The 27,916-nt window shown below is 39.2% G+C and overlaps 2 protein-coding genes across 5 annotated transcripts in view; one reads left to right on the top strand and one right to left on the bottom strand.

Moving 5' to 3' along the window:
• Positions 1–20,437, bottom strand: part of APAF1 (apoptotic peptidase activating factor 1) — a 41,317-nt gene extending 20,880 nt beyond the window's left edge. The window contains exons 1-15 of the mRNA XM_082240773.1: positions 20,309–20,437; positions 18,882–18,993; positions 18,497–18,677; positions 16,115–16,304; positions 15,404–15,601; positions 14,382–14,565; positions 12,376–12,488; positions 11,568–11,699; positions 10,777–11,015; positions 8,891–9,058; positions 6,700–6,825; positions 5,669–5,782; positions 4,147–4,331; positions 3,357–3,483; positions 1,786–1,911 (exon numbers count right to left, since the gene is read on the bottom strand). Of these exons, the coding sequence (XP_082096899.1) occupies positions 1,786–1,911; positions 3,357–3,483; positions 4,147–4,331; positions 5,669–5,782; positions 6,700–6,825; positions 8,891–9,058; positions 10,777–11,015; positions 11,568–11,699; positions 12,376–12,488; positions 14,382–14,565; positions 15,404–15,601; positions 16,115–16,304; positions 18,497–18,634 (2,040 nt within the window). The 5' untranslated portion in view covers positions 18,635–18,677; positions 18,882–18,993; positions 20,309–20,437. The remainder of the gene's footprint in view (positions 1–1,785; positions 1,912–3,356; positions 3,484–4,146; positions 4,332–5,668; positions 5,783–6,699; positions 6,826–8,890; positions 9,059–10,776; positions 11,016–11,567; positions 11,700–12,375; positions 12,489–14,381; positions 14,566–15,403; positions 15,602–16,114; positions 16,305–18,496; positions 18,678–18,881; positions 18,994–20,308) is intronic.
• Positions 20,438–20,593: 156 nt separating this feature from the next.
• IKBIP (IKBKB interacting protein) overlaps positions 20,594–27,916 on the top strand; it is a 433,380-nt gene continuing 426,057 nt past the window's right edge. Inside the window, exons 1-4 of one of the 4 annotated variants that reach the window (XR_014224121.1) lie at positions 20,594–20,731; positions 21,512–21,707; positions 22,163–22,280; positions 23,945–25,180. Coding sequence is in view for 3 of the 4 variants with exons in the window: in XM_082240808.1 (XP_082096934.1) it covers positions 21,538–21,707; positions 22,163–22,280; positions 23,945–24,763 (1,107 nt within the window). In the remaining variant the exon portion in view is untranslated. The other 3 variants (XM_082240810.1, XM_082240808.1, XM_082240809.1) reach the window with 3 other exon arrangements.

The raw sequence follows: 27,916 nt of genomic DNA, 5'->3' as shown, positions 1-27,916 counted from the left end.
GCCTAGCTTTCAAACAGGCTCATATCCTTTCTACTCAACAGCACAGTCTGCAATGAATGTCTCTCCCTCCCACCCTAAAGTTTGCCCCTTCCTGAAGGAGATGTACAGGAATTGTACAGATGGAATTTGCAGAGAACCTAGAAAGCATTACAAATATAAATAATACACTGAAATACAAATGGAATGAAAGTCCAAAGCACTAAGAGTAAAAACAAAACAATTTTGTTATTTTCTAGGTGTGGGAAATAACAGCGATGTATTTAGACAGGGGAGATCTTGATTCAAATCCTGGCTTCAATCAGTCATGAAGCTCAATGGGTTACCCTTGATCCAGTCATATCTCACCACCTAAGCTATCCTCATGGGGTTGTGGTAGGAATAAGATGGGAATGGGTGGAAGAAGGACCATGTATCCCAACTAAACTTTCTTAGAGGGGGGGAAAGGGAGTATAAAAATGTAGTAAATGCCAGCATAAAATAAACTACAAAGGGGGAGCAATATCTTATTATATTTGTTGATCACAAACTGACTGTGGGCAAAATGCAGCCACAAACAGGGCAAATTAAGTTCCTACATATATTAGTGTAACTAGATGTGACAGCAGCATGACTTGTTGGAACACATCATGTTGATTTAACACAGAGAAATGTGATGGCTGGGAACAGAACACCCTCATGCCCCATCACCTCCTCATACTTTCTTTTCTCTCAGAGAAGAAAGGACCTCCAGTCTGAGAAATCACCAGAACAAAGCAATAGAGAGTTTGGGGAGAAAAGCCACATCTTGTATGCTATCTTTCGACATGAAAATGCCAACCTGTACTCTAAGGTATACATCTGTCACCATCATGTCTAAGATGAAGCTCAGGCAAAACATGTCTAGTAGAGACAGGGAAGGGTCAATGTGATTTTAAAAATTTGGAGCACCAGTATATACTATTTGTTTAAAGATTTGTCTTGTAAACTACCATGTGAGGGTAGATAAGCCTGAAGGAAAAGTTAAAATAAATTTAAATACATTAAGCACTGATATCTTTCCGTAAGTTCCTGATGAGGTCTCTTCTAAAATGCTGCACATGGCTTTACTTATCCATGTTTCAAAAGGATCCATTCATGCTAGAACAAATTCAAAGAGCAGCAACTAAAGTTCTAATCCTAAGCACGCTTGCTTGGAAGCCAGTCTCACTTGTGATCCTCCATTATCTCTTACTATTAGTCATGCTGTCTGTTGCTCATGAAAGTTGGGTGTCCAAAAGCACCTGGTGGGCCACAGGTTCCTCCTGCCTCATCTAATGCTTCCCTTTTGGAAAGACAGAAGGACCTATAGTTCTGTTTTCTGCAGTGGCTCCCTGTTTGTGGAATGCTGTCCCCAGGCTCCGGGTGAAAAAGTTCTTCTTCAATCAGGCCTTTGGCTGATTAATATTCTGCGCCCTTTTAAATGTGTTTGTGGGAGTGGGGTTATTGTTTTGTTTTTGTTTTAACTATTTTGTGCTTTTAGTCTATACTTTTATTTTGTGAACGGCCATAAGATCTTCAGATGAAGGGCAATAGATAACTATAATAAATAATAATAATATAGAAGTTTCTATATATAGAAGATACAATAAAAAATACTGGGTTAATTTCAAACTTAGTATTCCATTCATTGAAAAAGTCTTTGTAAAAGACGTTTGAGCTAACCCATCCAAGTTATTTTAAATGTATGAATTTCTCTGTTAACTACAGCCAGAAATGTAAATAGCTGTATAGGTTCAAAGGAGGATAACTGATATGTCATTTGCTTACTTTTACTTTTCTATCTGCTGAACAAGTGGCAACAAATCTGTCATCTGCTGAAAAAGTGCAACACAGCACTTCATCGTCATGAGCTTTGACTTCCAAAAGTTTTTCTCCACTTCCAGCTTTAAACACCTACAAACGCAATATCACAGATACATTAAGTTTAAGCTATTTTAAACATAGATATTAAGGCTGTTGTGTTATTCTTTTACCAGCTGCGCTGTCCGCATAACTGAAATTTTATTAGTTTAAAAGGAAAAGGGTGGAAAGAAGAGGAAAGATGACCAGCAATATTAAATGTACACCAATATATGCCATAGAGATTTCTCCTTTTTTCAAAAATGGTTGTATTGTGTGGCTGGAAAAACTCATTGGCATGGGTAATAGTGCCACCCTGTGGTCAAAGACAGGAAAGAAAACTAGAGGGAAGCAGGCAGCTCCATGAATCCAGTTTGCATCCTTGCCAGGCTTGAACAGGTTGTTTCAACAAGCCCCAGAAAGACAAAGAGAAAAAAAATATTTATTTCCCTAACAAGAAACAATTATGTACATACCTAGAATAAATTTAAGTAATTGGAAAGCAGCCAAGAAGCTAGAGGTGAGGGCCTGAGGAGCTTTGTCAATTAACACAGAATTACCATTCAGATGCGGGTGGCGCTGTGGGTTAAACCACAGAGCTTAGGACTTGCCGATCAGAAGGTTGGCGGTTTGAATCCCCACGCCGGGGTGAGGTCCCATTGCTCAGTCCCTGCTCCTGCCAACCTAGCAGTTCGAAAGCACCTCAAAGTGCAAGTAGATAAATAGGTACTGCTTTGGTGGGAAGGTAAATGACGTTTCCGTGTACTGCTCTGGTTTGTCAGAAGCGGCTTAGTCATGCTGGCCACATGACCCGGAAGCTGTACGCCAGCTCCCTAAGCCAATAAAGCGAGATGAGCGCTGCAACCCCAGAGTTGGCCACGACTGGACCTAATGATCAGGGTTCCCTCTACCTTTTACCATTCAGATAGGAACCAACAGTTCTTTCTCATATTGCTGGAGGACTTCATCAACATGGAGTGTACGAAAGCTCCTCAAACTTGGGTGGAATACGTGGCTACTGGAGGAAGCAAACAGCCAAAGCTTAAGTGAAGCAGGCTACGTCCTTCTCCCAGCCAGGTGGAAGGAGAGGGGAGAACATATGATTCCCAGCAAAGCATGTGTGTAGTACACACTGGCTGTGTTTACATGTCATGCTGAACCATAGTTTAGCACTGGGGAGGCTAACCTGCAGCTCTCCATATGTCGCTGAATTACAATTCCTATCAGGCTTTGCCAGTATTGTCAATGACCAAGAATTATAGGAGTTGTAGTCCAGCAGCTTCTGGAAGGCCACAGGGTAAGGTACTGCTAATTTAGCATGGCACAAAATAGCAGCAATTAAACTAGAGCTTGCATGCTCAAGATAGAGTTCAGAAGCGTTCACTTCTGTTTTAGCTTAACAATAGCTTGCTGTGTCATCCAAACCAAAAAATCATGGCTAATGTTAATTGTGGTTCATTTTAAGAAACCAGCTAAAAATATACCCATATGTATCTTACCTGCAGCATTTTATCAGCTCCACATGAAGCTATTCTTTGTCTATCCTGGGAAAAACAAGCATGGTAAACAGCATCTCTATGTGGACGCACAACCAAACGGTACATGTTCTTCATGGATTTTTTATTTCTATATTATAAAAAACACACAATATTTTAGTTTGTATATTTCTGGGGGGAAATTTAAAACATATTTCAGGCAACAATATATATTACCAAATTTTGTTTTTGGAAGAACAGTCACTCACTGAAATATTTATTGTTCTTTTAACACACATATTGTTTCTTCATCAACAGGTTATTATTTCAAAACTGCCTTGCAAATTTCATCAATTTCCAACATAACTTTAATTTCCTTCCACATCATCATCATCATCTAGTTGCTCTTTAAGTTCACAAGTGGACATTGTTATTTGAATTGCATTTTAACTAAGAGCCCAGCTGACACAATACAAAAAGATGCATGTTTCATCGCCACACACAGGAGTATTGTAAGCTGCCTTGTACTCAGTTAAATCCTTGGTGCATCTAGCTACGTATACCTTAACAGGCAGTGGCTCCCTAGGAGTTTCAAACAGAGGTCTTTCCCAGCCCTACCTGACAATAACAGGGATTGAACTGAGACCTTTTGCACATCAAAAGGCAAACACTGCTGGTTTCTGCTCAACTTTTATAAATCATGCATGCACAAACACTTCTGTACAGCACTGGGGTAAAAACTGGATAGACATTTATATTTTGGGGGACTGATTCGGACAGAATATTATTCATAGGTAAAAATGCATCTGCTTACATCCATTCCACATAAAACGCTCCTTTCTCAACTTCTTGCTGAGCTTTTAGTTTTGCTTGCCGATAGACTTCTGAACTTTCTGGCTGACATAGACCCAGCTGTACAATGTCTGGAAATGGTTGCCGCCCAAGGAGGTGCCCATTTAAGGATAGAAATTCCTGGAAGTTTTCACGTGCAATGGCATCCTGTGAACAATATATATCTTATCATAAAGAAAAGTGAACCTGGACAGTATATAAAAAGAGAGGCTGCTGGAAGTAGCAAGCATCATTCTGTAATGAGGAAGCTAGACTAGATGAGGCCCCTCAAACATTTTCTGACTCTTACCCTTTGCCTCTTTCCTCACTCCTAGTTCTGTTTTCTAACATTGCTGAAATTCTGATTGCAAATTTCTCTCTCTCTCTCTCTCTCTCTCTCTCACACACACACACACACACACACAGTTTGTAAAAATTTGCAAAGCACCATATCAACTGCATAAAACAATAATCTATATTGTGATCAGCTTCTAGCAAGATGCCTTGAAGCATTTAAATACCGTATTTTTCGCTCTATAGGGCGCACCGGACCATAGGGCGCACCTAGGTGTTTTTTTTTGGGGGGGGGAAATAAAGGGGAAAAAAAAATTCCCCCCTGAGCCCCGAAGACCAAAGAAGCCAAGACAGCCAGCTCTTTAGCTGCGCACAACCTCTCCAGCCAGGAGAGGCTGCGCGTGGCTTTGGCAGAAGCCATGACAGTGAGCGGGATGGATCCCGCTTGCTGTCTTGGCTTTGTTTTTAGCCGCGGGGCTGGGGCGGGGGAAGCCCGAGCTTCCCCCAACCACAGCCCCCAGAACGGGTCCGGGAGCGAGGTTGCGCGCAACCTCGCCTTCGCTCCCGGAGCTTGCTGATATCCGCAAGCCTTCAGCCAAAGGCTTGCGAATAGCTGCCCAAAGCCCGGGGTGCGCAGCGCTGCACTCCCTGGGCTTCGGGCTGCAGGCTGCTATTTGCAAGCCTTCAGAGCCCAGCGGGCACTCCCGCCGCACTCCGAAGGCTTGCGGATAGCTTCCTGAAGCCTGCATTCGCTCCATAGCGTGCACACACATTTGCCCTTCATTTTTGGAGGGGGGAAAGTGCGTCCTATAGAGCGAAAAATACGGTGCCTTATGTTCCGGAATGAAGCAAATCACACTAATTCTGCTAAACAAAACTAGATTAGTGGGAGTCTAGTGGAGCTAGCTGATCAGAAGGGTAAATGGGACAAATGTTTAAACTGGGATGTTAGACACTTGACAATATAAATGGAATGCATCAGATCCTCCAAACTCTTTCTGTTACCTCAGTTACTAATATAATCAGAATCTGTTTCTTTTCACAAATGCAGATATACTATCTCTAAAGTCTTTAAAATGTCACCTGTTCCACACAAGGCAGAATTATCAACTATGCCAAAACTTGGATAAGTTATCACAACAAACTAATCTTTAAGTGAAAGAAGAAGTGCAAGTCATGCGAAGTATAGTTGCTAATTTCTCACAGTATACCTTTTCATCCAATATTTGACTGTATTCAGCATATTCATGAATTAAATGAGCAGGTCCTACCAATTCTGTTTTGGTTTTAATCCAGTCTAGTGAAAACATGAGAGCACAGAGTTCCTAGAATAAGAAAAATTCTGTAAGTAAATAGTCCTGTTTGTCAGCTACACTTATTGCTATTTCAAACTGTTACTTAGCTTTGCATTTTCAGAAGAATAAACTTCCTTTCTATTATAATGTTCCAAAATTTCTTTATAAAGTGATAACACTTTGGAAACATTAACAACCATGCACTGTTGCACATTCTTTCATTATTTAACAGATTAGCTAATGCTTTTTCAGATCAATCTCTTACACATCTAAAAATGAATATTTTTCTTGGCATGCTTTTTCCAATTTCCACAAAACTAGATGAATTGTTACCATTCAATTCACCATGTAATTATGGTAAGATCTTCGAACACCTGTATTGTGTTTCTGCTGCCATTTTATTTAAGGAGCGCATTCTTTAAGGAATGCAAACCAGACCACTAAGCAAAACCATGTCTAAGTGTAAACAAGCAGTGGTGAGGGTACTAAAGAGGAGAAATGTGACTGCTTTGCTCATCTCCCAGTCCTACTGCTGCTGTGTAACCCAGACTAAGCCATGGTTTGTCTAGTGGAGACATAACACAAAGCCAAAAACATTGCAAGGAGGAGCAAAGCAAATACAGTTTTCCTCTGAGCACCTGCAAACTTGCTTATTCATGCATAGCAATAGTTTGACTTACTGTTACCTGAAACAATTTGCAGTTATATATCCTTTTTCATTAAATTAAGCTTTTTTAGTGTTCAATGAGAAAAAAAGAATTGAGAATTTAAAAATATCTTATGCTGTTTTATGTATATTATTGTATTTTAGGTAATTTTTATCATTGTTTTATATCTATTTTGTTTTGGGAGTTGCTTTGAATTCAGTTTTTGAAAGAAGCAACTAAATAATAATAAACAACCACACTTCCCTTATATGCAGAAGATTAATATAAGTGCAGACTTACATTGTGCATATTGGCACTTGCCATATGGTAAGCCAGAAAATTATACCAGTACATGCAGTCTTCTTGTGATGGTATATACTGTTTATAACATTTCTTGTATTGATCAACTACTTTTTTATGTAGTGCCTGAAAAACACAATGCAATTGTTAATCTTGGTCTGAATTTATCCTTTATGTAGTCATTTTATTGAATTAAAATAACTGAAGCTGTCCTATTGCTACAAGTATACACAGGGTTGATAATTTCACCCTCGTACCTACGGGACTGCCTCTCCTGGTATGCCCCACAGAGAAACTTACGGTCTTCAAATAAAAACATCTTGAAGGTCCCAGGCCACAGAGAAGTTAGGCTGGCCTCAACTAGAGCCAGGGCTTTTTCGGCTGTGGCTCCAATCTGGTGGAACACTCTGTCACAAGAGACCAGGGCCCTGCAGGACTTGACATCTTTCTGCCTGCAAGACAGAGCTGTTCCACCAGGCCTTTGGCCAGGGCACAGCCTGACTCCCTCCCTCGGCAATCTTCGCGGAGCTCTGCCCAATGGTTGCCAGTGGCTTCAATTAATTAATTTTATAATGAATGATTTTAGAGTGTTGGTTATGCTGTACTTTTGTACTGTTTTATTGTTGTTAGCCGCCCTGAGCCCGGCTTCGGCTGGGGAGGGCGGGATATAAATTTATTAATAATAATAATAAAATAATAAAATAATAAAATAATAATAATAATAATAATAATAATAATAATATTACTACTGCCCCGCTCACCATGATGATAGGGGAGCCAGGATCTGGTCAATGTACAAGAAGACACTGAAGTTGGAGCTATAAGCATACTGATATGCTGCCTCTTTCCACCTTAAGCTCAGATCTGAGAAGGAAAATGTTCGGGTTTCCCTCCTTGCCCAAATGGTACTCCAAGCGTGCACAAACCACTGCAGCTCCAACCTTCCTACAGCGAAGAATTGGAGACAGGAGGATCCGAACCTGAAGAGTGCTCTGGGCTCAGTGTGTCCATTAGCTGCATAGGTTGAGCAAGCTGATACACTTCCATCTCCCCCTTCAGTTTTGTAGCAATATACCCAATGTCGAAATCAAATTAAAGAATTAGAATTGTAGAGTTGGAAGGGACTCTGCTGGTCATCTAGTCCAACCCTCTGCAATGCAGAAAATCCGCAATCCTAGACAGCCATAGAATTGGACAGAGGGCAAAAGGGCAAACAGCCAACTGCATTTTAGAAGGTGTTTTTTTTTTACTACAGTTGATTACTCAGCAGAACTGACAAGCCACTCACCCATCCTTCCTGCACATGGCTGTCAAAGGGCCAACCTAGTTGATACGTTAAATGAATGCACTGGACATATGTGGTTTTTGTTATTTCAATAGCAGCTACCAGAGAGGGGGTTGATACACCATGATGGCACAACAAAGCATACCCACCCTGCTGCTGAATTGCAGCCAAAGGCTTCCATCCAATACAATAGCATACTCCAAGTTTCTAGGTAACCTAGTTTCTCAAATGACTACAATGTGAGAAGCAGCTTGTGTAGTGAGGGAATAAGCAAAAAGACCTGTCCCAACATTGAAATCAACAAAGGATCCACAAAGTTTTCTCCCAAGCATATAAAGCCACTAGACCGAGCTTTTAAAATCCATCTTCCCCCACCCATTTTAGTATCATTTCCCAATATTTCTGAAATATTAAGTGCTTTCACAAAACAAGCTAAAATTATGCTCCAAAGATGACATAGTACTTTCCCCTATAAGGAAGACCATTTTTAATAACCCTAAAAAGCAAATAAAACACTTTTTTCATTTCAAACACTTGAGGAAATTCAGAAGAATTTAATTTTTAGATACTTCGGTTTGATTATTAGCAAATATAAATAGATTCCTCAAGATACTCCCTCCTCTTGGACTTTGCTCTGCTAAGGAATGGGAAGCATGCAAATTATTGTGTCATACAATAAACCTGCCAATGTCATATAGTGCCACTATTAATCTAACTAAGCATTTTATGTTGTGCTGTATCAAAATAGCTTTAAAAGTTGAATTAGTATTCAATTAAGAAATTAGTACTGATGGATATCTAACTGTACAACTAGCAATTTAAATAAGATTTTGAACACTGCGTAAGTACATTTTTAAGCTATGTCTAATTCTTATATAAGTCACCATTAGAAATTCAGAAGCATACTTGAAGCTGAGAGCGATTCTTCTCTGTTAGAAAGTCAAGCTGGAGATCATGCAAGTAATACTGGAATGATTTTCCATTCCGATCACAGAACAGGAGAGATTTGTTAACAAATTCTTGCAGTATGTCTTCAGCTTCCTCTGTCTCCAGATCCCAAAGAATACAGAATACCTGAAGTGCATTTTGAAACAAATAATTGGTCAAGTAGCAAATACTTTTGCTGATAATCTAATTCAGAATTTAAAATATGCAAATGAATCAAATTTCTATGCAACCAAAGAAAACCAATGAAATCCATAAAGTTTTCCTACGTATCAATAGGAAGAGCCATTTTCAGCAAGGGGAGCACATTCCATCATAAGCAAACCTCTGGAGGCTGTATGTCAGTGGTAGATGGGACCAGAGGCAGAAATTGGTAGAGCAACTGTTAAGAGTCTTACCTTTGTACACTAGACTACATTCCAAGCATGAAAAATAAGGTTTCTTTCTCTCTCCCCCCGCCCTGCCCCAATCTTCCATCAGGCAAACAAAAGGCATCATCACAGTTCTAAGGTCAATTCCAAGTCAGGTAGAAACACCAGTGCGAGGCTCAGAAAGTGTCCTTCAGATGGCATTCAATGCAGCACTCAGGCAAAAATGTTTCCGTAAAGGATAATTCCCCACGCCTCCTCCCTAGTGAAGGCCCCTAATGAAGTTTCTTCTGAGGGTCCTGGATCTTACTAATATCAGTAGAAGCCTTAAGCACGTACTTCTACTACAGTGGTACCTCGGGTTAAGAACTTAATTCGTTCCGGAGGTCCGTTCTTAACCTGAAACTGTTCTTAACCTGAGGTACCACTTAAGCTAATGGGGCCTCCAGCATGATTTCTGTTCTCATCCTGAAGCAAAGTTCTTAACCCGAGGTACTATTTCTGAGTTAACGGAGTCTGTAACCTGAAGCATCTGTAACCTGAGGTACCACTGTACTAATTTTATTATTTATACCCTGCCCATCTGACTGGGATGCCTGGGTCCCAGCATATATAAAAACATAGTAGAACATTAAACCTTAAAAAGCTTCCCTATACAGGCCTGCCTTCAGATGTTTCCTAAATGTTATATAATTACTCATCTCCTTAAATCTGATGGAAGGGTGTTCCACAGGGTGGGCGCCACTACGGAGAAAGCCCTCTGCCTTAACTCTCTCAATTAGATTTAAAATTAGTATGAATTGTTCCCACTACATAGAAACAAAATTGTAGAAATATACATATAATTTTTATGAGAATCTGTGAGCTATTTTTCCAACTGCTTTTTCCAAGTACTAATATTTAATTATAATATTTGGTATTATTAAGAAAATATATGTACGGTACTACTTTTGACATCTTTATCCTAATGTTTAACTAGTGCTCCACTCTATATCAGTGCAGAAGCAATTTTAAGAACTGTTCCAACAGTTGATACCCCTAGCAGCTGCATAATGCCTACCACCCTGTGAGCAAACAGGCAAGCACTTCTGAAACAATCCAACCTCTGAGTCTTCTTTGGCTAGTGAGGAAGGGAACAAGACCAAACATTACATATTGCTCTGGTTCACCAGAAGCAGCTTAGTCATGCTGGTCACATGACCCGGAAGCTGTACGCCGGCTCCCTCAGCCAATAAAGCGAGATGAGCGCCGCAACCCCAGAGTCGGCCACCACTGAACCTAATGGTCAGGGGTCCTTTTACCTTTACCATGGCATTGAGAGAAACAGGGAGAAATTATGCTCAAGGATGGGTCAGTTCTAATGTCACACTCATTACAACATCAGTTTTCTGCAAGATGTCATGGTCACAATTTGTTTTTATGATTTAAAAGTCACAATCTCCATAACCTCCACCAGTGTTTCTTTAAAACGGGTTTTACCTTTGAAGGCACTTTAACATCCTTTTGAAGGACAGAAAGATCTCTGTAATAGTCTTTGAAATCTTTTGGCAACATTTCAACACTTATGGACATGGCTTCATCAAGTGCTTCATAATCATAAGATGATGATTTCCTTATTCTTTTAAATTGCTTATTTTGAAGTTGTTTAAGGTAGTATTCCCAGCGATTGGGGAAATCTCTTAATAATGCTCCTATCAAAGATACCACAAGAGGAGAACCTGAAAAACAGGAATGGATAAAATTACTAAATGAAAATTAAACTTTTGATAAAAGAATAGCAAATTGCAGAGAATGCTGTGAAGGAAATGTAATTTTTACATTGAGTTGCTCACTGGTCTAGCTTAGACATCAAAGTTAAATGTAGCTAATTGTTTACTATGCACATATAGTGGTACCTCTGGTTGCGAACAGGATCCATTCCAGAGCCCTGTTTGCAACCTGAACAGAACGCAACTTGCATTTGCGGCTTAGCATTATGTCCAAACTGTGGGTTTTGCTTTGTTTTCTCTGAAGCAATGCATGATCTGTCAGTCAAGAGCAAACCTTAGATACAGATTGTAGATTGTTCAAAGTGAAAGAAACCACAATGCTCAGTTTGAAAACAGCAAACTACATTTTTGCAAAGGAGGAACAAATGCTGCATTTTCAGTAAATCATTAAATATGGTTTATCATGACATGTGAATGAGGTCACAGTCTAGTAAACAGCATATATAACATGAAAGTTAAAAATGGTTTCTTTCAAAATGCAGAGAAAAGGAGCATTCTTACCTTTGCATTCTTTTACAATACAATCAGCTTTTTCTGGTAGTTCTGTTATTTCTATATTAACAAACCGAGATAATATTTCAAGTGACTTTTCATGTGTTAGTCCACTTTCCACAGGAATTTCATATTTCTTGCCTGTGTTTAGAGTTTAGATACAAATAAAAAAGTAAATATTTAATTTAATGCATGCTACGTATGAATTTACACTGTAATTAGGATTTAAGTTACAACATGGGAATTTTAACTGGGCTTGCTTAAATGTGCTGTATTTATTTATTTTAATTATTTAATTATTGTTGTTCATGGTATATATGCATGGTATATTCCATAGAATTGTAGAGTTGCAAGGGACCACAAGGATCATCTAGTCCAACCCTGTGCAATGCAAGAATCTTTTGCCCAATGTGAGATTAAGAGTCACATGCTGTACCATCTAAGGTATTATTATTTAATTTCCTCTATTGTTGTCTATCGCTTCCCTAATACAGTTGTCTGAATCAACTATTTACAGTTTTCTCAAATTTTGTATGCTCTTCAGTGATCTCACTATACTGGGTCATTATGTGAAATTCAATAAGAAGCAGTATTACTAAAAGCTCAAATCCTGTCTTTCTACATCTCTGTCTTCCTGGCTACATAATAGAGATTATGAGCTATTTTTCAAGGACAGTGCAGTTTTTCTCCTCTGTACAATGCCTACATTACTGTTGCACTTAGTGTTAATGGTAGTCATGGCAACACAATTAAAAAAAACACACTGTACATGAGTAACCTTAAATACTTAGAAGGAGGAAGACGACGCAATCCTTACCAGCTACAGAATCTGTTACACTCCTATCTCTACTGGTGATAAGAACCTGGCAATGACTGTCAAAGGATTTTAATACCCAGGAATCCCAAATGTCATCAAGCACCAAGAGAGACCTATTAGAAAAAAAATACGTCAAGCTTGGAGGCACTGTACACCTGCTTTGAAGATTCCTCAATATGTTAAGAACCAATAGACTTTTCATTTCACTTCATATTTCAAAAGTGCTCCCTTTTAAATATTTATTCTAAACAAAAAATTGAGTCTCATGTGCTTTATATCCACGACAACTAAAATTGCCCAGAAGGAAGAATTATTGTCTGGGACAACTCTCAAGAGCTTGACTGGACTAAACTATAGCAGTTCTATACTTAATGAACAGCATTTTCTATGTATTTTACATTTATTAAACATTTGCAGAGTTAAAGGACATGCTAATATTGTATTCAGTGTTAGCCACATTTGAACATATTTGTTAAAAGATAGTTTTCCAAAAACAGCTAGCTATGTTACAAGAAGCACAATAGAAAAAGCTAAATACTGCTAAATTCTGAATCTGGATGAGTTGAGATCAGCCAGTGATAGCTGGTGACTGTGGAGAAGCCTTAGCCTAGAACTTGTAAGACTGAATCAATTCAGGAAGTCTTTTGGACATACGTTCAACATATTGTTCATTACAACTAGAATCAAATGGGAGTAAGGAGTTCTATTAACGACAGCTAACAAATCTGGCTCATGCTTTAGGTTGGAGTGGTTTAACACGAAGCTTGCAGGGCAGCCTTTTTTTGGCAGCCCTTGCCAAGTACTAAAGGAGTGCTGCTAGTGCTGACGACCATTCCATTCCATTTTCAATTAAATATATTAATTGTGTATATTAAATAATATCAACTATATTGTGAACACTTCAATTTATGACCTGGAAATTTAATTCAGTGTGTGTCCTGCAGGTTCTGTCTAGAACAGTGTTTTTCAACCTTTTTTGGGCAAAGGCACACTTGTTTCATGAAAAAAATCACGAGGCACACCACCATTAGAAAATGTTAAAAAAATTAACTCTGTGCCTATATTGACTATATATAAAGTAATTCTCTTGAATAGGAATCAAATAAACACAAATCAAATAAACACAAACACTTAACATCAGTGGTGGGATTCAAAAATTTTAGTAACCAGTTCCGACATTCAAACATGGTTTAATATTTTTTTCTTTAATGGCAAACAAAAACGTCACGGACCATTCTCTGCTCAGCGGGGATCGATTCGCTGATCCCTGCTGAGCCGGCGGATGACAGCTCCGTCTCCGCACTGTGTGCGGAGAGGGAGATGTCAGAGCCCCGCTGCTCTCTATGGGGAATCGGATGAGAGCGGACCGCCTGTCCGCTCTTATCCGATCCCATCCGATCTGATCCTCACCCAGGACGGATGGAAAATAGGGTGGACACAGTCCGGCACCCGCCTAGTGGGTGAAAATGTGACATTATTTTTTAAAAAAATCTTTCAAATTTTTCAATTTTTCCCACGGCACACCAGGCAACATCTCGCGGCACACTAGTGTGCCGCGGAACAGTGGTTGAAAAACACTGGTCTAGAAGTACTCTTGCAGCCCACTTGGTCTGAGAGGCTGGATCACCCTGCTCTAGATGAACCAAGCATGCAATCTAGAATTCTTTTCAAGCCAGTAAACGTGCAAAAAATTCACCAGTGGTAAGGAACTTAAAATTCACATGCTAGAAGACACAACATTGCTAATTGTGTCTTGGGCTGGATCTAGACGCATCAAAGAAGCGTTTCAATTTAAAGTGTTGTAAATTTAAACAGGGGAAACAGGTAGAGAAAAACAATGTTATATCGCACATGCAACACATAAAAATCTCCTTTTCTTTACCAGTCTAGCCGAGTCCTTGGAAAAGTCTTGATTAAGCCATTGAGTACATACATGAAACAAAGACAACACAATTCTAGTAGCTGACTTGAAATGTTCAGATATTTCTTTACACTATTGACAGTACCTTGGGTATTTGCGCAAAAATAGCAAACGAAGGCGATCTTTAGCTTCTTCTATATTAAGTGGTGGCCTCTGAGAGTAAGTGAAGTCCTGGTCTAATCTTAGACAGAGATTTTGGAGTTTCATTAACAGACCTGCTTTGTCTTGTTTCCCAACAGAAACCCAATGTACTCCTCCTGGGAAACAATCTAGCAAAAAGATACAAAGTTGAATTTATAATACAGATAGATACAGTTACATGTATGTCTAAACATAAACAAATTTTAAAAAGCAACAAAGCTAACTGAAAAAGATTCTAAATGTTTATATTTAAGAACTTGTGCCTAAGTTGGCTTGATTTCCTCTTCTCTGCCATGCAATTTACTTTTGTGACATATTTTCTTGATTGTAAGCCTGAGCTCAAGGACTGTCTTGTTTGCTATTGATATTATGTAAACTGCTCTGAGAATCTTTTGGCTGCCAAACAGTGTAAAATGCTTAAAATAATAAATAAAATCAAGCTATATTAAGAGAAACAAATGAGAACAGGATGTTTACATTCAGCACAAATAGGTATAGGACACATATATTGCATCATTCAAAGAGGGCATATAGGGCTCAGTTCTCAAAGCTCAAAATACTGTTATTCACACCAGATATGCTCTTTTGCTGCTATAGCTGCTGAATATAATACCCTTCACTTTTACAGTGATAGCAGTATTACATGAAAGGTTAGTGTACCAATTGTGTTATAAAAATAATGTAATTAGTTAATATGGTTGCAGCAACAAAGCCATCTTCATGAGATCCAAAATACATTTTCAGCTTACTGCAAGTCATAGCTTATTTCATAACTACAGTATTTGCTTCTGTGAGTCAAACCGCACTACTCCTCATGTGATTTTCTAGTATTCACAAATTTAAAAAATACATGGTTCAGGCAAGCCATTTTCACCACTATTGCCTCTTGTCTGGAGGTAAACTATCCCTTGCAATAACCTCTAGGCAGCAGAACATTTCTTATTGATACAAAGCAGCTAGAAATACCTTTCAAAAGACTGTGGTCACGTAATGCTTCTGCCGCCAAAACAGTCTTTCCACAGCCTGCCATGCCATAAACAATAACCCATCCTGGATCGTTTTTTAATTTATACAATTTCTGTTGAATTCTATTTGCTAGTTCTGGACGAGTGACGAACACTACTGGTCGCTGTGGAACACCACCTTCACAGAGAATTGTCTTAACTTAAATTCAAAAGGAGAAGATACAAAAAAATAGAAATAATGTAGACAATATAACTTGCAGAGTTTTAAAGTATTAAACAGAAATACTACATCACCACTCCTAATACACAGAATAGCATCATCACTCATGATAATTATTCTATTTAGACGCCAACTAAAAGAAATTTGGCTTCAAATCACCTAGGTTGTAGGTGTAGCAGCCAGCCCTTTAAAAGAAGCACAAATTGCATTCCTCAGCTGTTTAGTATGGAGACAATGCTGGAAGGGAAAATCAATTTAATCTTAGCTCCAATATGTAATAGTAATAGTATGAAAACTAAACTCCTACACACAAGCCACAAAAACTAATGCAACCCTATTGTTGACTTACTTTAGTGGATTTGTATATTGTAGATTAAATCACTTGGAAATGAAGGGACCATAGAAATTAAATATATCCTGAAATACTTTTTTCCAAAAAAAAGCAGAGTACAGAATATTTTCATGCAATGAAGAATAGTTTGTCATACTGACCATATGAAGTTACTCCATCCATAGAATTCTTTCCATTATAAGGGGAAAGAATAGGGATGCCATCCTGGAGAAGGGCAGCAAGATCTTTGTATCCCTCATGAAGCAGTGCATTATAGAAGGATACGTAAGCATAATTATCTTTGGCAAGAATTATTTTTACTAACATAGCTGCTCGTTCTCTCTGTGTAGTCTAATAAGGGAACAAAAAGACAATACATATTTGATACAATCCATCCAACCTTTAGCACTTTTAAGCCCCATTTCAGGCGCAAGGACAAGTATACAGAGGTTCCGCGATTGGAACACAATGCACTGCCAGGAAATTGTTCATTAGGCGAGCTGATGATTTCCATTATTTCCTTTGGAAACATTTCTAATCTATGCTTTCTGTGTGAAACTGCTGCAGCCAATCAGCAAAAGCCAAACAAAGGAAAATCTGATTTGTCCAGTTTCTCCTGCTCCCCGATATGTCCAATCTTTATTCCTCCACAGTTTCTGCCCGAAATGACTGCTGCAAACTAGTAAAACCCAAGCAAGTAAGGAAGTGGGCAAACTCTGGCTGTTTGAATATCCGAATCAACCATTTGTGTAGTAAGGTTTGGGTGTAATTCTGTGTGTTTGGATAACTGAGATTTCAAGTGCTCTGATAGTGGGACCTTGCGTTTAAATCTTTTCCACTGAAATCAATTAAGTTTGGATTTAGGTGGATTATGTCCCATACAACAATTGCTAGGTTACTTAGCAAACAATCCAGGCAGTTGTGCACTTTTGCAGTCCAATATGATGCATGTCTATTCCAAAATAAGTCTCAATGGCAGTTTTTGAATGTCATCCTAAACCATAGTTTGGTTGAATAACCCTGGTTTCCTTCTGCACTTTCTGAGCTTCCTCCCAGATGGCCAAGAGTCGTTTAGCAACTGTTGCTTTTAGTTAAGCAGGATTTGTCATGTTATCTGATAGCAACACAGTAGTTAAGATTAAAACAGTTTAGCTTAAATTTTAAGTCATGGTTTATAAAATTTGCTTGTATTAAACTACCTGTGGCCCTCCAGATATTGTTGTATTCTATCAGTCCCAACCACCATGGTCAGGGAAGATGGGAATTTGAGTTCAACATCATCTGGAGTTCTCAGATTGCCCACCCAGATTTAAATTAACTGTACTTAATGTTAACCACGGTTCTAAGTTCAGATGACACAGAAAGCTGTAGTTAACTAAAAACAGAAGTGAAAGCTTCTTTTGGCCACCTGGTAGCAGAGCACAAGCGCCTAGAAGAATAGGTTTATTCACATTGTGCTAAACCATGATTTAGGATGACTTCCAAATGTGAGCACTATGACTTACTTCCAGGTAAGCATGTGGCAGGTGGCGCTGTGGGTTAAACCACAGAGCCTATGGCTTGCCGATCAGAAGGTCAGTGGTTCGAATCCACGTGACGGGGTGAGCTCCCGTTGCTCGCTCCCTGCTCCTGCCAACCTAGCAGTTTGAAAGCATGTCAAAATGCAAGTAGATAAATAGGTACTGCTCCAGCGGGAAGGTAAACGGCGTTTCCATGTGCTGCTCTGGTTCGCCAGAAGCGGCTTAGTCATGCTGGCCACATGACTCGGAAGCTGTACGCCAGCTCCCTCGGCCAATAAAGCGAGGTGAGCGCCGCAGCCCCAGAGTCAGTCACAACTGGACCTAATGGTCAGGGGTCCCTTTATCTTTAAGCATGTGTACATTTGCAGCCTTAATACCATGTACATACCACAGGCACACATCTATAAAGCATTAATTCAACAAACATACATTCATATGAAAAACTATGTCTAAGATACTCAGGGAGACAATTGCTCAAACCTATGAAAGAATGACACCCCTCTCCTCAAATTTGGAAACCATTTTTATAGGATATAGTCTGAGTGCAACAAGATCTTCTAGAAGATGAAGACAGTAACATTTTATTTGACGTAAATTGAGCATGTCTATTTTGCTATGTTTCCTATTAACATTATTAAATTACTGTTTTTAGTCACAGAATAAGTTATTTTCACTTAGCGGCCACTGAAATAAAGGGGAGAGTCCCACTGATTTCAAAGCCATCTGTCTCCAGATGAAGCTAGTTGCAATTAGTTTCCATGGATAGGTAGTCACATGTTAATTTAATGACTAACTTTCCATGGGATCTAATTGCAACTAGCTTCATCTGGAGCCAATCCAGGTTTTCATTTAGCTAAAATATTTCTACTTTTTCTGTTAAAGGTATCAACTTTACAACTTCAATGTTCAACTTTGTATTGCACTAATGTCCATGAGAACCAGAAGAGCAGTGCATTTATAAGAGAGTCTGTAGGTGCTTAAATATTACAGCAGCATAAAATACAAAAACTGCAAACAGTTTACCTGGGCTTTTACTTTCTCCTCTTCCAGCAATGTTAATGCTTCATCCGCAATCATATGATCCATTATGTAAGAAGTCTTGATATCTCTTTCCAATGCCTCGCAATTCTGAAGCAAATAACTTCGAGCCATCATATCCATTTTTATTCCAACTTGTTTCTTCCTTACTGAATGGTAACATGAGCTAGCCAAGACAATATAAAATTAGTAGATTTTTTAAAAATACCCTTATTTCAAGAAAAACTAAAACTGCCAATCAAGTATCAATCAATCTCCTTTACAGTACTGGCATAAAAAGTGCATTGTATACATGGATCAGAACACAACTGTTAATCAAGTAAAGATTGCTATGGATTCTATGGATTCTTATTAGACATGCAACACTTACCAGTATTTCAATCTGCAACTGATTCTGGAGGCATCAGTATGTAGGTAGTTTTTTAATTATTCATGAACCAGGGGTTCACTGAAGTTTATAATACACCATTCCAAATAGTATTCTGAATGTAACAAAACAAAGAAATCCTTAGAAAACTTTATCAGAAGGTAATTCAATAATGCAAAGGAATGATGATCTGAGGTAGGCAAGCAGATATGTGAATAAATATGTTATTTAATGATCTTGGGAAATATAGATACCAATACTAAAGAAGCACAATATTAATTAATTGAATCTACAGTAATTTACAGAAAAGAAGTGCAGTCAAATATGCAGATATTAAAAGTTTTTATACACTTGGGGGAAAAACTGTACATGACCTATATAGAGTCTTAAAAACTCTATTAAAGCTACTGGAAGCTTGAGATTATAAAATTAATGTTGATGAAACACTCTACAGATTTAAAAACTACTTGATCAAAGTGCTCTCCAAGCAATGGACAAATGAAATTGTACATAAAACACAGCTAAATCCACATGACAATTAAAAAACACACACATCATTAGAACACAGATAAAGTTAACAGAAGACTTTCCAGTAGAAGTCGCTGCTAGACTAATGTAGAACACCCATTACAAACTTCTGTAGTACAGTGCAACGCACACTAGCAGACTATTGTTTACCTCTTTATACTTTATTGGTCCATACAATTACTAAGAAGCTGCTGGTAACAGCAACGTAGCTTCCAAGTATAGAATAAGTTATTTAAAGCACACACTGTCAGTTATCTTGTCTACCCATCTGAATACACACACAAGCAAAAAACAAACTTGCAAAATAATGTTAAGTCTCGAGACTGCACCAACTGAAGCCATTCTGCTCCAGATATGCAAGGACAAACTACCACCTAGACAAAAGGCAAATAGAGGGATGACATATGATCTTGGATATTTGCCCACATAAACCATCAGAATTATGCAGAACAAAAGACTTGAGGAAGTGCATCCGAAAAACCGAATAATCTATTGTTACTGGGATTTGCGCTGTCAGGTGCATCAAGCTGCGTCTTCAGGCAACAGATTACCACCAGAATTTAGTGACTGCCCCGGGGATATATGTGCATATAAATCTATCAGCTATGTGATAATACCCAAGCCCAGCCCCTCATTTGCCTTAATCAAGAAATACAGCACAGGAGCGGACTTTTGAGAAGCCAATAGGCAGGCGGCCCACTCCCCCGCCCCGGGTAATTTAGCAACGCGAAGCTCTTCCATCTAAATGCGCCCCTCCTATGTGTGACCCCCACCCAAACCGTCTCTCACCCCCTTCTTCCCCACCCCCCTCTCTCGCGCCTGTTCGTGTCTTTCTTATTTTCTCCTCACAAGGCTACGCCCCCTCTGCCCCCCCCCCACCTCACGGCTGCTGGAAGGGTTACCTGAGGAACACAAGCAGCACCGTGCGCGCTTTGAGGGGAGCGGGCAGGGGCGCAGCTTCCCTGACAGGGTCTGCTTCTTCTCACCCCGGGTGGGGCACCCAGGAAATAGCGGCCACTTCCTCCTCCCCGGGGAAAGGCGAATGGCTGAGCGGAGGCGGGGCGAGTCCGCACCGCACCTTCCGAGGGGAGGCGCCTAGTTCGACGGAGCCCCCGCCTCTCAAGAAGCCCCCGCGAGGCGCTGGGCGAAACAAAGCCGCGGAGGCTCGTGGACCCGAGTTGGCCGCGGGTGCGCGCGCTGCCGTGTGCTCGGCACCCGCCAGCCAACCAGAAAGGAAGAAAGGAAGCGCGCGCGCCTTTTCGCCGTCGTCGCTCGTGAATTCCATTCGACCGCCCCTCTCGCGTCCTCGAAGTTAGGCGGGTGGGGTAAGTATTGGCGAGCATGCGCTTTGACGTGGCGCCGAGAAGTGGATGTCTGCGCGTGAGGACCCGGGGGCCGAGGGAAAAGTTGGGAGAACATCCGCTCCCTCCTTGGTAACGGGGGTGGGTGGGGTGCTAAACTAGGGAGCAAGGAGAAAAGGGAACGGGTTGAATGAGGGATTGTGAGCATGAAGGGTGCAACCCCAAACATCCTGGCTAGGGAGCAAGGATGTTTGGGGTTGCACCCCAAACGGCCTCGGTCCAGTATACTTGAAGGAGCGTCTCCACCTCCATCATTCTGGCTGGACACTGAGGTGGTTCTGGTGGTTCCCTCGCTACGAGAAGCCAAGTTACAGGGAACCAGGCAGAGGGCCTTCTCGGTAGTGGCACCCACCCTGTGGAACGCCCTCCCACCAGATGTCAAAGAGAAAAATAACTATCAGACTTTTAGAAGACATCTGAAGGCAGCCCTGTTTAGGGAAGCTTTTAATGTTTAATAGGTTATTGTATTTTAGTGTCCTGTTGGAAGCTGCCCAGAGTGGTGGGGTATAAATAATAAGTTATTATTATTATTATTATTATTATTATTATTATTATTATTATTATTAGTTCTGCACTTGCGTTCCTTAGGGGGCAGGCTTAAGATGCCTCTGCAAGGCTAACACTCCACAGACTTGCTTCCTAATGAAACATGCATAGGATAGGGGGGGGGCACAGTCCATTTTTGAAAAGATTTGTAAGTAGCGGGTTGTCGTCCCCCACCCCACCCCCGCTTGATCTATGCAGGCATTCCCGTATAAGAGGTTGGAAACATGGCTGAAGTTAAGCAAAGAAGGAAAGCTAACCTTTCAGGCAAATCAACTGAAGATCAAGGGAAGACAGCACCGATGTTGAGGACTACTGGTGATGAAAAGTCCGGCTGGTGGGACCCACGAACAGCCTCAAGTTTACTGTCCCTTATAGCTTGCCTAGGGCTGACATGGTAAGCAAAATGACTGGAAAGTTTGTCTTTACACTGATGTCTTCTGCAAATGATAACCCCAAACCCGTTTTTTCAGCTTCAGCTGCTTGGCAGGTTCAGCTTTTGGGCTCAAGTCATCTGACTATACTGTTAAGTATAAACATCATGCCCTAACAGAATCCTTCACATTTGCTCTTTACTTATGGCATATATTTGTAACTGAATTATAAAATCAAGGCTAAGCTGAAATCGTACATGCAATTATTTGAGAATAAATCCCATTCAACTCAACCTACTGCTAACTAAACATGTATAGGATTGGGCTACCCAAGAAATTGCAGAGTCAGTTCATCCCAATATTTATGCAGCCATATTTTTGGATTGCAAGTTGTGCTGAAGTAGGTGATTCAGTAACGTGGAAAAAGTCTATTGCTTTTGTAAGTTGTTTGCTGATTCTGTTTTTCTACATTTCCCAGGTTTCTTTTTCAGCAGTCAGCTCAGCTGGCTGAAGTGGAAGAGAAATACTATTTATTAAAGCAGGAAGCTGCCAAGTTTCAAGATACAGAAAATAAGATTAACTTAATATCTGAAAAGGTAATTCGAAAGGGTGTCATTTTAATGGTGTGGGTGTTTCTCAACTTCTCTAAAGTCTGAGATATTTTTCATTAACTTGTATTAACTGTACCTTGCTAGATAAACTACACTCAGGTGCAAAATCAAGTTTAGTAATTACATTTGCCATCCATATATTAAGTCAGTTTCTTTTCTCAAAACCAGATGCTTAAAGTTGCAATCTTATACAAACTTCCTGGAAGTAACACTTAACTTTTTTCTGAGTAGATTACACTTTAAATTGATTTGAGCTGCTAAACATACTTGCTGAGAAATAAGTCTGTCATATTGCAGCCACTATTTTACCTTTTTAAACAGTTATAGAGCATAATACAGAATACAGTAAATACTAATTAAGAATGTATTCAGAAATTATTATCAGTAACCCTACCAGAAGCATTTATGCTGTCTGAAATTGTATTCATTTAGATGGCTTTTAAGTTTTACTTTGTATAGTGCAATTACTTATGAAAAATATTCTAATATTTATTGTGTAAGTCTTGTGATCATGAGACTGTAGCTTAAATGGATGGTCTTTTTTCTTTTCATGTTTTACTTTCTGATGTTACTTTTTTTTAAAAAAACACCATTCATTTTGCTGCAGATTGCTCTTCTGAATGACACAGCTATAGAAGTGTCAGGATTAAAGTCTGTTTTTTTCCCACAGCCCTGCTTCCTTAGTGTCTGCTCATGGCACTTACACACATAAGTGCTTATAGGATTGCCGCCTTGGCTTCAGCTTTAGAAAAATGTCATTGATCTAGGATGACATTTCATTTCTTGTATATTTCATTCTAATGTTGCAATTCTAATCATGCCATAAATGGAAGTATGTCCTTTTCAACACTGGATTTTTCTACCAAGCAGAGGATCAGGCTGCACAAAGACAGCCAAAAGGTTGGAAACTGAGTGACCAGTGTCACACTAGAAGATACAACAGGAATGTCCTTTACTCTCCCCCCCTCCCTGTACCCTCCAATCTGTTCTGAAGGGTCCTCCAACTTCCCAGAGCAAATCGGGGGGGGGGGGAGTGTGGTCTGCAGAGGGGAGACCCATTTGCACAAGTGGGCTATGGGTTGGATGTCAGCCATAGACTTGAGGCTATGTATGCATGTGGATTTACAAAAGCAACTAAAAGTCTTGCTATCCAGTGCCAAATAAGAATTATGTCATGTGCCAGAACAAAGTTTGTTTTAGAACTGCAAAATAATCCAATTTTTGAAATACTTCAGAACAGTCAATATCTGAGCATACTGTTTTGTAGGAAATTACTGCCTCCAGGCTACCTTGTAATGCAATTCATTCCTCCCTATGGCAACATATTGAAGTACATTTGGCCAACTCAAAACACGTTTCTGGAATTTTAATTCTAAAGTGAAATTTGTTTAGTTTTTTTCTAAATAAAGCTATGCAGTTTTGAAAGTATGCATAGAACAGATTAATATGAATCAACAAACTGTTAGTTGCCAAACGCATGTGGACTCAGTCTCTCTCATATATACAGACACACCCACGCACACATGAACGACTTATTTGGAATATGTATCTTAAAACTTATGTTTATCGAAACCTTTGTTTTATATTTTTTTAAAAGTGCAAAATCTGTATTAAGTGAAGATGGACATTGTTTTGTGTTACAAATGCAGTTTGAATCATCTTCGGGTATCCTGCAGGAAGCCTCTTTCTTTCTCTCCATGGTGACCAAGTTTGAACAAGAAGTAGCTAACCTCCGTAACATAATAAATGACATTCAGAACAGCGAGCAGGCACTCTCTAAAAGGATGCAGACCACTGGTGCAAAATTTCAAAATATAATCAAGTCCTGGGAAAAGAGCCAGACTGAACTGGATACAAATACTAGCAGTTTAAAATCGGAAGCCAGGCTTTTACATATCGAAGTGACTTCTCAAATCAATGCAGCAGATCAAAAACTAAAATCCCTTTCTGAAAGATTGAAAGATCTTGAAGACAGTACTGTAAGAAACCTCAAAACATTAAGTAGGCAAGAGGAAGATGAACTGGCTAAAGTTGAGCAGCAGCTGCAGTCTGATACCAAGGCAGTTGGAAAATTAGAAGAACAGCAGAACAGTATATTAGCCAGAAATAATGATCTGAGACAAAAGCTTGCAGGCTATGAACCCAAACTGGAAGAGTGCAAAACTCATTTACCAGCAATAGAGAATGCCATTCACTCTGTTGTTAGAATATCAAGGGATCTGATGGCTGTAGAGAAGAAAATGGAAGACATGACTACAAAGGTGTTCAGTGTGGAAGATGAAATGATGAAAGCTGTATCTGATATAATGGACATACAAAAAACTCTTGAAGGCGTGCAGTATGATAACAGCCTACTAAAACTGCAGAATGAAGTGCTTGTGTTAAAGGAGAAAGTCCATGACTTTTCTGAATCTACAACAGAAACAGAAAAAAATACAGAAAAGTACCGCAGTGTGAATGATGAGTGAACTAGTCATAATGAACAGTACAGTATTGCTGAAGCAATTGCAACTTCAGTTAGCTGACTGATATTCACTGAAATAAGCAAAGTTTTTCCCTTTACATGAGAAGACTTTGAAAAGGTGAAAATACGTTTGCATTCCTGTGTGGGGGTTTTATTGGAATATGTATTTGCATGTTTGTTGTACTTTACCCCTCAAATATGACATTGTATTAGGAAGACATACAATATCTGTTAATGTGTTAAGCTGTATTATTCAAGTTAATGTACTTAGACTAATTTCAGCTTAAAAGGTTGTTTTAAATGCCTTTGCAGGATTAACTCTTACAAAGTTTGAACACCATGCTTTCAGAGAAAGCAGGTATGGATACAGATGTAAGATTACAATTGGATTGTCACAAAGCTAAGAGGTATAAGCATAGCTGTCAACATTTCCCATTTTTAAGGGAAATTCCCTTATTCTGACTAGGATTCCTTACAAGAAAAGGGAAAAGTTGACAGCTATGTAAATAAGGGCTTTATGAAGTAAAGGCAGGGGAAACTATAGATATTTAATTGATATGGAAAGAAAGGTAATAAAGCCACAGGCATATTAATTGTCATATGAAAGGTATTCCCACTTCACCACTTGCATATGCTGCACGGAATCAGGCAAGTCAGAAAAATAATAGTTATTTAGAACGAGATGGTACAATTGGGTGTGATTGGTAGAAAGGAAACCATTTTCCTTTGAACATGACTTTGAAAAACCAACCATTATTCTCGCAAACACATTTGTTTTGCTTTAACAGTAACTAAAATGCAGCAACACCATTTTTTCTGGATAGTAGAACCTATTAAAGTACTATATGCTAGTTTTGTATGCATTCGCCTGTGTGCCATTTTTCTGGAAAATCGCCACCCAAAGTGTATTTTATTAGAAAGAACATCAGTTGTAATTATAACAAGCTATTATATTTATTATATTAATAAATTAATCAGGAACATATGTATGAGTTGCACATCCTTTCTCTCTTTAAAGTTTGAGGGAAACACTAAAGAACATATTGTACACTAATGTTTTAATTAAATTTCAAGACAGCTGGTATAAAATTAAAATGCAATTTTCTTATGATTTTTTTCAAATTCTTAGTGTGAGAAGACATTAAGCTTAATGGAGCAACTGGAAGATCTTCATATAATTGCTCAGATGAAGCACCTGCAGGAGGAAGTGAACACCATGCAGATCTGGTCTAGTAAGTTAAGTCAAGAAGAAGAGGAGCTTCAGCAGAACTTAACATCTCTCTTTCGTGCAGTTACCAAGTATGAGGAGATTATAACTTCAGTAACTAATAACTTCTCTGCAAAGATTGCTGCTGTGAAGACTGATATTAGACGCATTTCAGGTCTTGAAGCAGATGTAACCTCACTGGTAGAGAATCTACATACTCTAGAAGACAAAGTTGATAAAGCTGAAAAGACTACTATAAAAAGTATAGGGACTCTCCTTACAAACAGCATTGACAGGACTACAATACTACGGAGTTCTGCATCTGAAAATGCCAGACAAATAGAACACATTAAGACAAAATCATCTGAGCTGAATGCTGAACTTAACAAGCAATTAAATAAGCTTTTAGATTTGGAAAGTGATAGAGCCAAAGTTCTTACAACAGTAGCCTTTGCAAATGACTTAAAACCAAAAGTACACAACTTAAAGATGGATTTGGCACACTTGGAACCAATGCTAGATGAACTAACATTAAGAATAGGAAGACTGCTTGGGGATCTAATGGAAAGACAGAAAGAAATTTCTTTCCTGAATAAGAAACTCGTCAATTTGACTTCTGCTCAGAGTGATGTTAAGACTATGAGTGATGAACTAAGTGAAGTTTCAGATTTGAAATAGTCCTATCACATCAAGCCTCAGTTCTAGCACTGCTTGAGGTTGCTGGGTTACTCTTCAAGATTTAAATTTTGGGGTTGAAGCAGTAGTGAATTTACGATTATCTGCTTACAGCAAATTGAATTCATAGAGTAAAATGTCCATAAGATGGTGCTGTCATGTTCACTACAACTTACACTGAAGGAACTATTGAGGACTACAGTCTTGCAAGTAGGAGTGTCTCATATAATTGAGTTACATTCAATCAATGATAACTAGATCAAAAATTCTTTTATAAACCACAAAGTTGTGTTTGTAAAACATGTTTCAGTAAGTCTTGAATGGTATTAGATGTTAAAAAGATGATTGCAGACCAAAAATAGATTAAACCAAAAGAATAATGCAAGCAGAATTCTCAATGTTTCCACACATTGAAGTGCAGTAAGGAAATCTCTCCTTCCACATTAGGGGCAGGCTCTGCCGGATCAGCAGCCCTCCCATTTTTCAGGAAAGCTATTCTGGAGGCAAGTTACGATGATTTGTCTCAATCTATAGACTGACTGTAAAAGGGGGGAAACAATATAGAGTTAAGAACTGACATCAACTGGGTAATACATGAACGTACTTACAAGGTATTAAAAAAGTTGTCTAATACCTTTTATAGGTGGATTGTAGAGCCATGTTTAGAGTAGTACTGTATAGTTTCAGTCGCTCCATCTCAAATGAGAGCTAATAAAGTTATATAAAAACACGACTAAATGAGTGCGTAGAAGAAAAATTACTAGGGACATTAGTATACCTGTGGGAAATGGTTTTTCTTCTTTCTTGAAATAGAATTCTGGGTCCCCTAATCAATTCAGTGGCAGAAAAATCTTTTGAGGTAACAGCATTCTTAAGTATTTGTAGATGGCTGATAACATACAAATGCATATATAACTATTGATTTTAGTGCATCTACGTGAGAGTATGACTCACCTTGATTACTGCCCACAGCTTTTTATTTCGGTCTCTGACCACTCGGAACTCCTTCAGGCTGGGCATCCATAGCTATGGCTATGTGTCCCGAATTTGCAAAAGGGCTCTAAACCAGCATATATCCCCATAGCTGTTTCACACACCAATGGACACTCCATAACAGCATCAGCGTACTGTGGGCCCTATTTAGCAATGGATTTATGACCAGGTACTGATCTGGAGGGTGGCAACACCAGAACAAGCCTTGTCAATGGTGGCTCCCCACTTGTGGAATGCTCTTCCAGGAAAGGCTTGCCTGACACCATCATCATATATCTTCAG

The sequence above is a fragment of the Podarcis vaucheri genome (genome assembly GCF_965113315.1).
Source record: "Podarcis vaucheri genome assembly, chromosome: 10".
NCBI lineage: Eukaryota > Metazoa > Chordata > Lepidosauria > Squamata > Lacertidae > Podarcis > Podarcis vaucheri.
Note: the sequence above shows the minus strand (reverse complement) of the source record. Positions and strands in the feature narration are given on the sequence as shown.